This window comes from Saprolegnia parasitica (genome assembly GCF_000151545.1).
Source record: "Saprolegnia parasitica CBS 223.65 unplaced genomic scaffold supercont2.107, whole genome shotgun sequence".
Classification (NCBI taxonomy): domain Eukaryota; phylum Oomycota; class Saprolegniomycetes; order Saprolegniales; family Saprolegniaceae; genus Saprolegnia; species Saprolegnia parasitica.
The window spans coordinates 49,572-60,679 of record NW_012156501.1 but is presented as its reverse complement, the minus strand read 5'-3'; the positions used below and the strand labels follow the sequence as shown (position 1 = coordinate 60,679).

The following is an 11,108-nucleotide window of genomic DNA, read 5'->3' as shown; positions in this document are numbered from 1 at the left end:
ACGCCGTCGCTCGAAGCGCCCGGTAGCGACGAACCTGTCGTTTTGACGCTGAGAGATGGGGGTAGGCAGCGGCACGCAGCGCGAGCTGACGCGGGCGACCGCCATTATGCTGGTACCTACTGTGGAGGCGAGTGCACGTTCCATGGCCCTGGGGTAGATGCTGCAGCAACTCGATGCACGGGTCTTGACGGATGTGTATGCGTTTGACGCGAAAAACCTCGTGGTATACACCGTGCTACCTCGGACTGGACTGTTTAGCCTCGGTTTTTTCTAGCTCTTGCACGACGACCCCCTGGACCACGCTGACAGAAGACAAGCGCTCGTCGACGCGGCCGATACAAGTCTCAAAAACGTGTCGCCGTCCATGGCGACCGAGCTGCCGCTGTCGTCGATTGTGCGGGCTGCTGCGCAGCTCCTACTGGCTGCCCAAGAAACCAACCGTCCCGCGTACGCCGCTCGAGCGCTGGCCCTTCTCGAACGCTGGTTTTCGTCCCATGAATTTGATGATCGACACGGTAACCTCATGACACATGGCTTGGGCACCAACTATTTCCTAGGTATGCACGCACCTGACACGATTGCACTCTTGTGTGACAGTCTGCGGCTCGGGGAGCGGTGGCCACAGTAACCCTACCCTTCGACAGCCCCACCCTTAACTTGCCCGCATGCTCTAGGTTTCGCAGCCGGGTGGGCCGTATCAAGACCGTCCTGTCTACATGGTACCGTGCTCACACGACCAACGGATGGTCTCGAGACGACGAAGCGACAACGTCGCCGCTGGCCAATCTGCAGCGAGAGATTCACCTCATCGTCCTTGCTGGCTTTCTTGACGACCGCGCCATGTATCGGTACGTTCAACTGTTCATGGCGGGAATACCTCCAACTGGACCTCGTAGCTTCTTGGCGGGTACGATAGAAGGACGGCTCTTGTCGATGTTTACCCACACCGGTTCGTTTCGCCAAAGCGATGCACCAACCCACGTACTGATTCCAGAAGTCTGTCTTTCTCTATTTCAAGTATTGGAACAATGTGTAGGCACCAAGCCTTGTCGCGTGGGCCATCGCAGCACAGGTGGTGCGACCCGCGAGCGTCAATATCTATGGATTCGACGTCACTGGCCACGAGGTGCGCAACAGCTCCCATGGCTGGCTCTGTCGGGCCGTGGAAGCCCACATCCCGGTTCTCTGCGGGCCAGGAGGCCATGCCCCATGGGCGCAATGGACCGCCGACCGTGCCCTTGCACGCTGTACGATGAGCTCGGAGGCTAAGCGTAGGCTATTCTTATCGTCGCATGGTGCGATGGCTGTGGGTCGTAGGACGTCTCGCAGCGTGTGCGAACGAGTCACCCCCCACGCTGGCGATGTGGTATCAGCCCAGCATCCGATGATCAATCTCGTGTGGTTCGCCCTACCTGTACTAGCGGCATGGGACTGATGAATGCAATAATGGTGCCATGGATCAAACATTATGAACGCTTTTTTGCTCTCTGCTCGCGTCTGCCAGTGTGTTGCTGTCCCGCAAGCCAAGCAACCATCCGCTTCGTCGAGTGGGTGGACACCGCGACTTTCAAAAGGACCGCCCCATGAAACCATGATCGACCACCCTTGCTTGCGACGACCCAACACAACACCAAATCAGATTTACAATGCGGAATGCGTGTACAAGAATGTATGTCTTCAACAAGTGCCTAACCGCTGAAAGCGGATGTCATTGCACTTTGTCTTTTCCCATCGTCCGCACACCCAGGCACAAGCATGCGCTTCCTCTTCCTAGCACTTTCGTCCTACCTCGGTCTCTGGGTCGACCAAGTGCGGTTCATCCCGGCTCTGCTGCCGTCGTCGTCGACGTCAACGACTGGTGGACGGTCGATTCAGGACAAGAAGGCCGAAGCCATTGCGTTCATCCACGACCAAATGGCGACGCACGCGCTGCCGGGTCTTGCGCTCGCTGTGGTCTACAAGAACGAGACCATTATCGCGTCCGGATTTGGCACCAAGCAGGTACCTATCTACATCCTGACACGATGTGGAAGTGATGTCTGTACTTGATTCTAGTATGGCAACGATGCGAATGCGGTGACGGCCGACACCATTTTCCAGATCGGTTCGTTCTCCAAGACCTTTATTGCCCTTGGTATCGGCAAGCTCGTACGTATACCATACAACTATATCAAGGATGTATGCAAACTCAGATCTCGGATAGGTCGACGAAGGCCGTCTGCATTGGGACGACCCGGTCAAGCTCCGCCTTCCGTGGTTTCAGCTCAACGACAAGTACGCCGAAGAGTACACGACGCTCGGTGATCTCCTCGCGATGAACTCGGTCTTTGCGTCCGGCCAAGGCGACGAAGCGTGGATGCTCGGGATCCTGGATGAGCGCGCATCGGTGCGCGCGGCTGCCTACCTCGAGACGGCCGGCCGGCCGCTGCGTCCCGGCTACGACTACGCCAACATGAACTACGAGATCCTCGGCCAAGTCATCGAGTACCAGACCAACCAAACGTGGTCGCAGTACCTCCACACGACGTTCTTCACGCCGCTTGGCATGACCAACACATATGGCGCCGTGCGCGAGGTTCCGCCGTCTGGCGATCTCTCGTTTGCCCACTACCACTGCAACAACTTGGTGGCGGGGCCGTTCGACCAGCGCACGTCATCGCAAGGCATGCTCAGTCCGACCAACGACTACATTTCAGCGGGTTCGATCGTCTCGTCGGCGAGCGACTTGGCGATTTTCTCAAAATTTCTCCTCTCCAAGGGTGCGGGCATCTTTCGGTCGCCGGCCATTATCGACACGATGATCACGGGCCACAATATCAACACAAAGATTTTTCCCCATGGACCTTTGATGGGCTACGCCTACGACGCTGATGGCGGTGCACTCACGGCCGGCTACGGCTTTGATGCCGTTGGCGACATCATGTACGGGTACCAGTACTTTGACAAGGGCGGGGATACCTTTGCTTTCAAGACGCGCAACGGGTTCATTCCCACAGAAGACCTCGGTGTCGTCGTGCTCTCCAACTCGGAAGGACGAGGTGGCGCGTTTAGTGATTTGATGGTCGAAGACCGCATCCGAACGTACCTTCTCGGCATCTTCCTCGACGTGCCGCAAGCAACTCTCAAGGCCACGTACGAGTCGGCGCGGGCTGTCGCTGATACCATCCGACCGTCGACACCTTGTGATGTCCACCTCTTCCAAGGCAAGCCATGGACGAGCCTCGGGTCGGGCATCCCGGCGAAGGACCAGTCGGCCTTGACCGGGACGTACACTAGTGTCCACTCGGCAGAGTACTATGGCAGCGCGGTTCTCTCGACCAGCAACAACTCGCTGTTGCTGCAGTACGGCGGGCAGAAGGGCCCGGTGCTGGCGACCACGGGCGACAACTATCTCTGGGCGATCGAGGTCGCCGGCGGGTCGTTCAAGCAGCTGACCCTTCGCGGCATTGGCACCAACGACACGGAGCTCACCATCATGGGCACTCCGTTCCGCAAAGCGTAATATCGTCGTCAAGTGCTTTTGAATAATAGCCCACATTTGGGTACACAATATCCGTCATCTTTAAAGTCCTCGCCGTGCTACTTTGAAGCGTGCGTCCGTGCCCGGAGCAAGGGCTAAAAATCCGGATGCCTACATGGCCGTCTCAAGCACCTCGGTGGGCATCCATCCTAGGACACGACGTTTGTTGAGTCCTGCTTCGTCTGCGCACCAGGGGTGATGGAAGACAGGAACTCAATAGGCGTCGAAATGAAGAGTGCGTGAATTAGACGTGCTAGAAGAAGCTAAACCTAGACCTATTCGTAGAGGCGGTGTCGTGGAACTTCAACGTGAACTGCAAGCAGAGCTCCAAGCACGTATAGTGTAGAGGTCGTGGGCACGAACCACACCACCGTTCCAAGCCAGGTACAAGCACATCAAAAGGCGCCGTCGCCTCGCTATAGATAGATGACTGGATCTAAATCCAGGCTCGACTCTAAAGATAACCTTGTCCGAGACAGGCGGTTCACTTTTGCATTTCGCCGGTCGTACACGAGCATCAACATGGGACGTCAACTGCTGAGCGAGAAGGCCTTCTTGACGCTCTTCATTCCCGTACGTCGCCTCCTCGTACCTACTCTCTTCCCAAACCGATCTCTTTAGCTGGCGTGCGCGCTCTTCTTTGGCGCGCCAGCCATGGTGCTGCAGTCGTACAAGGAGCCCATGCAGCGCACGCTCGGGGTACGGCAATGTGTCCACATATGATCGCAGCTAACGAGCATGTTCGCCAGGCGACGCCCACATACGTACAAGGCCAAATGCACAAGTGGTGGCAAAAGAAGACCAAGTCTCTGCACTTGATGACGAGCGATGGCGGCCCCTCGGACGTTGAGATTCCGCTCGTGTTTCTGCACGAGCGGTACCCGACCGACGGCACGAAGACGCTGCGTCTACACGACGCCAAGTACAAGCGCATGGCGACCAGCATGGAGCGCAGCAAAAGCCCGTCGCCGCTCGGCTACGTCTACATTTTTGACACGAAAGACGCGCGGGAACTGCCCACGGTAGGTCGGCGGTGGATTTGAAAGTGACGGCCAACGCGTCGTGTAGGGCGAGCTCGTGCACGTGACGGGGGTCCAGTGGGAGAACGACACGTGTCTTCTCAACACCACGCACCAGCGCAGCTTTCGGTGCGTGTAGCGGCTGCGTTTTACGTTTAACGTCTTTTTGGCGTAGCATCAAGAGCATTCGTCGCGACGCCAAGCAAGGCATCATGTACGCCAAAGTCGAGTGGATTTAGGTTGGCGTTCTTTTGTTTTATATAGTGCACACTTAAAACTATCGAGTATGATACCACACTCATACTATATACAAGAGGATGCAGGGTGGATCCGATGCGCATCAAATGGGGCCGACGCGTCGTTGATTCCATTGCAGTCGACCACGGCGCAACGTACAAGGCTTCGCTGTACTCTCGAAAACCTACCCGCTGGACTGGCGAGCTGGTGCAATCCATGCAGCGTGACGATGCACCCGTCACCGACCAAGAGCCGTCGTGATATCCCTCTGCATACCCTACCCCTATCTTCCTTCTTTCCAACTCTCTTGTGGCGGCAGGACTCTGCTATCGAACGATGTGACGCTTTGATCAAGATGACGTGAGCACAGGCTGGTGGATTTCGCTAGAGGTGGTTTATGCTCCTCACAAAAGGAACGTGTCGGCAACGTGGTGCACAACGTCGACGCCCGACTCGCACGGCGTAAAGGCCGTGTGGCGCTTGGCAATGATGCGTTCGTGGCCGAGGACGCCGTCAAACAGCACGTCGGCGCGCTCGTACGGCAGCGCCTGAAGCGAAACGAGCATGCCTACGCCGTGGGTCCAACCCATTGGCTAACGACGCTTTCATTGGTACCTCGAAGAATGTCGCGCAGCGGGTCGTGGACGAATGCATCTTCGGGGCTATCGACCAGCACGTGTGCCGTGTCTAGCGAAAATGTATCTGCATGTTGCACGCGCCATGAGCCCACTGTACCTTTGGACACGACGGTGACGTGACGACCTGCCAGCAGTGCTAGGACAAGCAACGTCACGACACGCTTGCACACTGGAGATGTGTATTCATACCGGAGGGTGAAAGCAGGTTCGGCGACGGCGAAAGCGGGCCAGTGCCATTGCTGCCGGTCGCCGAGGGCGTTGACGGCGTCGATTTGTTGGCTTGAAACAAGTACTGACCGAGGTTGCCCCAGCCGTCAAAGCGTCCTTTGGGCGTGGGTGATTGCACTGGATAGACGTCCATGTCGGTCCAGCGTTCTAAACAACATGGCCACATCTCTATCTCTTCCGAAATGTAGGACACGATGTACGTGGCGGCAGCGTATCGCGCAGGAGCGGCGCGTTGGCGAGCGAGTGCAGCGTCACGTGTGGGTACAGCGGCGACGTCGCGCATGACGTCGCATTGTTTTGGTACGGGTTGAAGCTCCGAATCGACCCGACCGCAAACGGCACCTACACCGTCGTATTCCACGGATTTCCTTTATCTCAAATCTCGAATCTTGAATCTCCAACCTGAATGTCAAAAAAAATGTTGGAGTAGAGCGCACGCCGGCGAAAACACCCGAGGCCAAACAAAAACGCGCCTTGGCTCAGGCACTGCAACAGCGACGGGGCCGATGCGACGCGCACGAGGCTGGCGCGCACGACATTCTTGTCACCGACATAGTTGACGCATCGAAGGCGACCGAGATAGCGCACGACGGCATGCAAGAGCGCCCAGTCGACACTCGTGGCCATGCGCACTTCGATCGAGAGGCTGTGGTCGGTGTTGTGGAGCTGCAACACCGTGTCCCGTGCGATTGCCGTCTCGATAGCGTCGTCTACCATCGGTGGTTAGGTCAGGGTTAGGGTAAAACCGTAATGGTGTCGTACCGTCGTAGAGGTAGCTGGACGCTTCGGTCTCGGCGTCGGTTGTGGTCGGTCGTGGTTCGGGCACAAAAAGCAATGCAGTCATGCCGTCAAGAGAAAACGAAAAGATCGGGTCGGTGTCGGTTGGGTCCAACAAGATGTTGAGGCGACCGTCCAGAAGGCGGTACGCCAGCAGCGCATACCCAACGTTCGGCGCAGGCAACTGAATCTCGAGTGTACCCGCCATGGGCGCCATCGGCAGCGGGACGGCATACGTCGCAAGCGCCACACACGTGGGTGACGCCGTGTCTTGCAGTACGAATTGTGCACCGGTCCTAGGCCATTTTTAACATTTTATCGATTTTGTGCAAGGAAATATCGATTGTTGTGCAAGGATGTACCGATCAAAGAGCTTGGACGAGATGGTGTTGACGACCGCGTTGACGGCGCCGCGGTTGTTGAACGGCGCGCGAACCCCCAAGTGCGGCGTGGCGAGCGTAATGACATTCTACACACGTTCCAACTTGATACTTTGATACACGATGGAACAAACCATGGGCGTAATCTGCTCAAAGAAGCCTCGCGCGTACAAGACGCCAATGCAGTAGCGCACGTAGAGCCCACCGAGCGAGTGCCCAATGAGTGACACCTTCTCGAGCCTAGGTCAACCGACAGGCATACAAATTGGGCTTGCCAGAGGACGTACCGAGGGCAGGTGGCCGCGAGGCTTTGGACTTCGTCGGCCAAGCGCAGCCCGCCGGCGTCGATACCGTCGTGCGTGTCCTTGGCGTTCGAGGTGGCAGCGACAATGTACAGCCCTAACGCTACGTGGGTCGAGATCCCATGGATCGAACACGTACCTGGCTCGTCCCGGAAGACGTCGCGCAAGATGAAGCCAAACGTGTGGTAGTCGGATGGGCTGCCGTGGAGGCCATGCTGCAGGACGACGAGGTGCGTGGCGGCGGCGTCCCGCGGTGGCGGGCCAAAGAGATTGCTCGCGTCGTCGCCCGTCGATGTCGCTGGGCTCGCCGGCGCCGGCGGTGCGCCAAAGAGGTCTTCGTACTCGAGCGATCCCGGCGCAACGCTGCTGCGGTCGTTGGTCGCGGGCGGCGCACCGAACAAGAAGGCGTCGTCGTCGGCCATGCTAAAGTGTGTAAAAATGCTGGCTCAGGTTGCCCATTTAATACCGATATTTTATTTGAACCTATGATTGGTATACAAGTATTTTAAATACGTGTCATTGCTTGGTCTGATCCCGCACATCATGATGGGCCATGGATCATCCCTTTGGAGCTGATGCCATCAGGCCCGTCACTAGCTCATTCTTCAACCAACGTTAGTCGAAAGTGATAGTATGGATGCACAATACACAGCTACCGAGTTAACCTTCCTTGAAACGTAAAATGCAATCGATCGTCGCAGGGGGCCTGCAGAAGGCCTGGAGTAGTCGTCGGAGGACCAAATGTATTGATCATGAACTCCAGACCAGAACCGAGCAGAGAGCCGAGAGCTATAGAGGCAGGCAGCAGCTATATGTGACTCTCGTCTGTACCGAGAAGTTCCTCCATCTCCGTCGCCGATCCTAAAGCAGCCTTGGAGCGAGATGCGACCGGAACCATGCGCAGCAAGCACGATCGCTGCATCCCAGGAGCGGGCACTGCCAGTATATCACAATGTAGCTGACCATGCCCGTGCTGGCTGTGCTGGCGTAGTACCAGTAGGATGCCATCATGCACCTCCACGGCAATCTCAAAGTGCAAAGTGGCCAACGGCAAACGCTTACAAAATGCAGGATGAACAATTGATAAAATTAAAAAATGACTATGGTACAGACGCGCTGGCGGTTCCTAGTACTGGCCGCTGTTGCCGCGCTTTCGCGGGTTCTTCTTGCGCTTGGTGTACGCCTTGTTGTTGTCGGCGGGCACGCTATAGTCGCGCAGCGACGTGTACGACGCCCGGCGGTTGAGCGACTCGGGCGCGACGCTCAAAAAGGTCTGGAACGCACTGCTCACGCGGGCCTCCGTGTGCGACGCGGCGGCGTCCAAAATATCCTGAAAGGCCGCGCGGCGCTTCTCGAGCACCTTGGTGTCGTGCTTGCGCAAGTACGACCAGACGCCGGCCGACGGCAACGGTGGCAACGTCGAGTTGGAGATCGTGAAGCGCGAGAGCAGGCTCGAGCGGGACGCCAAGGCGGCCTCCTTGTCCTCGAGCGGCATCATGGTCGAAAGCTCAAAGTACAAGTTGCGAAAGTCCGTGTACCGGCGGCGAATGGTGTACGTGTCGAGAATGTCGTGCGGGTTTTTGACGTCAACATGGTACATGACGATGCCGTCCGTGCCCACCGAGTAGCTCGTGACCGTGAGGTCGACGAGGCGCGGCGAGAGCGACGCGTCGAGGTCAAACTCGTCTTCGGGCTCGTCCGAGTCTTTGGTCGTCGGCGGTGTGCGCATACTACTAGTGCTCGCAATTACGTGCTGGATGTCAAGTTCGGTTGTATACTGACTGCACGCCAGCCATCAAGAGGAGGCGCTTCAACAGCTGCCCGGGAGCATCATCTCCGCGGCGCGCTGTCCCATCGTCGAAACCAGGTTGAAGGGGGTCATCGCAGCGCGCGAATTCAAATGCGCCAATCTGGCCGCGTCAAAAAATGGATTCACCAATCAGCGCATTCTGTATCTGAACAATGTGTGACCGGGCCTCTGTGGCACCTTTATTTCTTCCGGTCGTGGGATTCAGGTCCATCGACGACGCGATTCGGAGGACGAGAACACGCAAGCATAGAGGGCCATGGGCTGCATGCGACCTGAAGGAGCCTGCATTGGAATCTGCTGCCGAGAAGATGCATCGACACGATCGCACGCCAGCCATGTGGGCAGCGTCAACCTTTATGCTATCACACGTGCGCAGTTGCGCTTGTAGAGGGAGGGACTGCACATTGGTTTGACGTCGTATTATATGATAGCAAGAGGACGACGACGAAGAAGAAGCTCTCTGTCCTGTAGTGTACAGGACGTTCGGCGTTCGTCGAGAAGGTTCAAGAATTGAAACTTGCCGTTTGCACCAAAACACACGACGTGGCACTTCAACAAAAAAATTAAGTTGATGCAGCCCGACACAAGCCAGGACACAAGCGCTAGATGGCCTCTCGCAGCGTACGTTGAATGAAACATCTCGATACGCAGTTGTCGCCTCTCGCTCGCGGAGGTAAGAAGGCGATGTCCGTACAAATCGGGTCTATTACATTCATGCCTACACGTACAAGAGGACCGGCTAGAAAAACGCCGTCTCCTTCTCCATGAGTTCTTTCGAGGCCGATAGAAAGGCCTTGGAGAACTCCTTGGACCGGGCTGCGTTCGACCGAACGGAGAGCCGGTACCCGGCCTTGGCCTCCGACTCGGCGGTCGCAAGGTCGTGCAGCATCTTGGCCATCGAGAGCGTTTGCTCGGCCGCGCTCAGTTGCCCCGACGAGGTCGTCTCTTTGGACGCAGACTTGAGCGGCGACGGCGTCCCCAGTTTCTCACTCACGCTCTTGACAAGCGTCGGGAAGGCACTCGACGTCACAAAGGCTTCAATTTCGGTCCGCGGCACATGACTGAGCTCGTGGACTTCGCCGTCGCGCGCTTCAAACGCCTCCCACGACGCCGCCGTGAGGATCGTCGCGTACCTTGTGGTGTGTTTTTTCTGGTGGGCGCGGTCCAGCGCCGAGATGACGCCGTTGTTGGCGAGGCTCCAATTGCACAGCTCGCGGTAGAAGAGCAGCAATTCCTTCTTCTCAAGCACGGCCTTGCCCCGGAACGCCAGTTTGTCGAGCCTAGGCAAATCCTCCTGCCATCGTTCCTTTGTATACACGCGACGACGAGACGCGTACACAAAAGCGAGGTTCTCGGGGGGGACGATCGGCACGACTTGGGGCGGAAAGAGCACGTCGTAGAGCGATGCGACCGTGGTGGGGGGCGTGAGGTCGAGCACGCTGAGCGTCTCGGTGGCTCCTTTTTTAGACCGCCCGAGCGCAGCGGTGTGCGATAGAATGTACTTGCGCCCGACGCCAACCGATTTTTGCAGCCGAAGCGAGGTTTGTTCCATTGACGTGCTCGCACTTTTGATGTTGTCAAGCGTGTCAATCATGTCGGCCTTGAGCCGTGAGACGCGAAACCCGTCATAGTCGTTGCACAGATAGAGCTAATGGGATAGTATGAGAGGTCGCTCGTGGAGTCGAGATTACTACCTGTTTTTCCATGACTAGTTGGAAGGAATCCATAGCAGCACGCACGTTGCGCATGGCCACGTCCACGGCGTAAATCTCCGAGTTGGCCGTCTCGAAAAACGTGGTCGCCTATATGCACCTTGAGAGCATTTGTCGACGGAAATCAAAAGTGACCTGTGCGAGGACGTGTTGCGCGCGCGCGACTTGGTTGCTGGACGGCGCCGGTTTGGGCCGGGACCGGATCTGCAGCTTGGAGGTACTTCCGCTGCCGTTGGTCGGATAGAAAAAGCCGACGCGGGTCTGCTCGTGCCGGTCGTCGTCTTGCATGTTCCTTATGGGTTCACGGCCTTTCCACGACGCCACGACAGTTGCAGCGCCTGTAACTGGACCACAAACGCGTTGCTATTTCGAGAGAGGGCTAGGGTAAAAAAGCAAAGTTGAACCTGACCAGGAGATTTCGCGTTCGACGCTGCTTCGTACGGTACCGGTCTGCCGTCCGAAACGGAGTCGTTCTTGTATGTGAA

General features: G+C 57.2%; 7 protein-coding genes across 7 annotated transcripts; 4 read left to right on the top strand and 3 right to left on the bottom strand.

Annotated features, from left to right (window-relative positions):
- Nucleotides 1-157: 157 nt before the first annotated feature.
- On the top strand, nt 158-412 carry SPRG_21345 (hypothetical protein; the record flags this gene model as incomplete). The annotated part of the gene is made up of 2 exons (XM_012352825.1): nt 158-223; nt 275-412. Coding segments are annotated over 2 exons (204 nt in total), but the record flags the coding sequence as incomplete, so codon positions are not given.
- Nucleotides 413-494: 82 nt separating this feature from the next.
- On the top strand, nt 495-916 carry SPRG_21344 (hypothetical protein; the record flags this gene model as incomplete). The annotated part of the gene is made up of 4 exons (XM_012352824.1): nt 495-515; nt 558-624; nt 675-848; nt 897-916. The coding sequence occupies 4 exons, from the start codon at nt 495-497 to the stop codon at nt 914-916; spliced, it is 282 nt and encodes a 93-aa protein (XP_012208214.1).
- Nucleotides 917-1,141: 225 nt separating this feature from the next.
- On the top strand, nt 1,142-1,388 carry SPRG_21343 (hypothetical protein; the record flags this gene model as incomplete). The annotated part of the gene is made up of 2 exons (XM_012352823.1): nt 1,142-1,271; nt 1,318-1,388. Coding segments are annotated over 2 exons (201 nt in total), but the record flags the coding sequence as incomplete, so codon positions are not given.
- Nucleotides 1,389-4,042: 2,654 nt separating this feature from the next.
- On the top strand, nt 4,043-4,836 carry SPRG_13807 (hypothetical protein; the record flags this gene model as incomplete). The annotated part of the gene is made up of 5 exons (XM_012352803.1): nt 4,043-4,093; nt 4,142-4,219; nt 4,270-4,542; nt 4,589-4,668; nt 4,715-4,836. 5 exons carry the CDS (start codon nt 4,043-4,045, stop codon nt 4,776-4,778), a joined length of 546 nt encoding a protein of 181 aa, XP_012208193.1. The 3' UTR covers nt 4,779-4,836.
- A 297-nt stretch (nt 4,837-5,133) lies between these two features.
- SPRG_13806 (hypothetical protein) lies at nt 5,134-7,523 on the bottom strand (the record flags this gene model as incomplete). The annotated part of the gene is made up of 11 exons (XM_012352802.1): nt 5,134-5,344; nt 5,392-5,463; nt 5,512-5,550; nt 5,604-5,789; nt 5,843-5,984; nt 6,045-6,352; nt 6,405-6,715; nt 6,782-6,888; nt 6,934-7,039; nt 7,087-7,198; nt 7,241-7,523. 11 exons carry the CDS (start codon nt 7,521-7,523, stop codon nt 5,181-5,183), a joined length of 1,830 nt encoding a protein of 609 aa, XP_012208192.1. The 3' UTR covers nt 5,134-5,180.
- A 646-nt stretch (nt 7,524-8,169) lies between these two features.
- On the bottom strand, nt 8,170-8,866 carry SPRG_13805 (hypothetical protein). The gene has a single exon (XM_012352801.1). The coding sequence runs from the start codon at nt 8,828-8,830 to the stop codon at nt 8,228-8,230; it is 603 nt and encodes a 200-aa protein (XP_012208191.1). The 5' UTR covers nt 8,831-8,866; the 3' UTR covers nt 8,170-8,227.
- Nucleotides 8,867-9,599: 733 nt separating this feature from the next.
- On the bottom strand, nt 9,600-10,956 carry SPRG_13804 (hypothetical protein). Its single transcript, XM_012352800.1, has 4 exons — nt 10,759-10,956; nt 10,606-10,713; nt 10,249-10,559; nt 9,600-10,191 (listed from the first exon to the last, which is right to left on the bottom strand). Exons 1-4 carry the CDS (start codon nt 10,909-10,911, stop codon nt 9,651-9,653), a joined length of 1,113 nt encoding a protein of 370 aa, XP_012208190.1. The 5' UTR covers nt 10,912-10,956; the 3' UTR covers nt 9,600-9,650.
- Nucleotides 10,957-11,108: the final 152 nt, after the last annotated feature.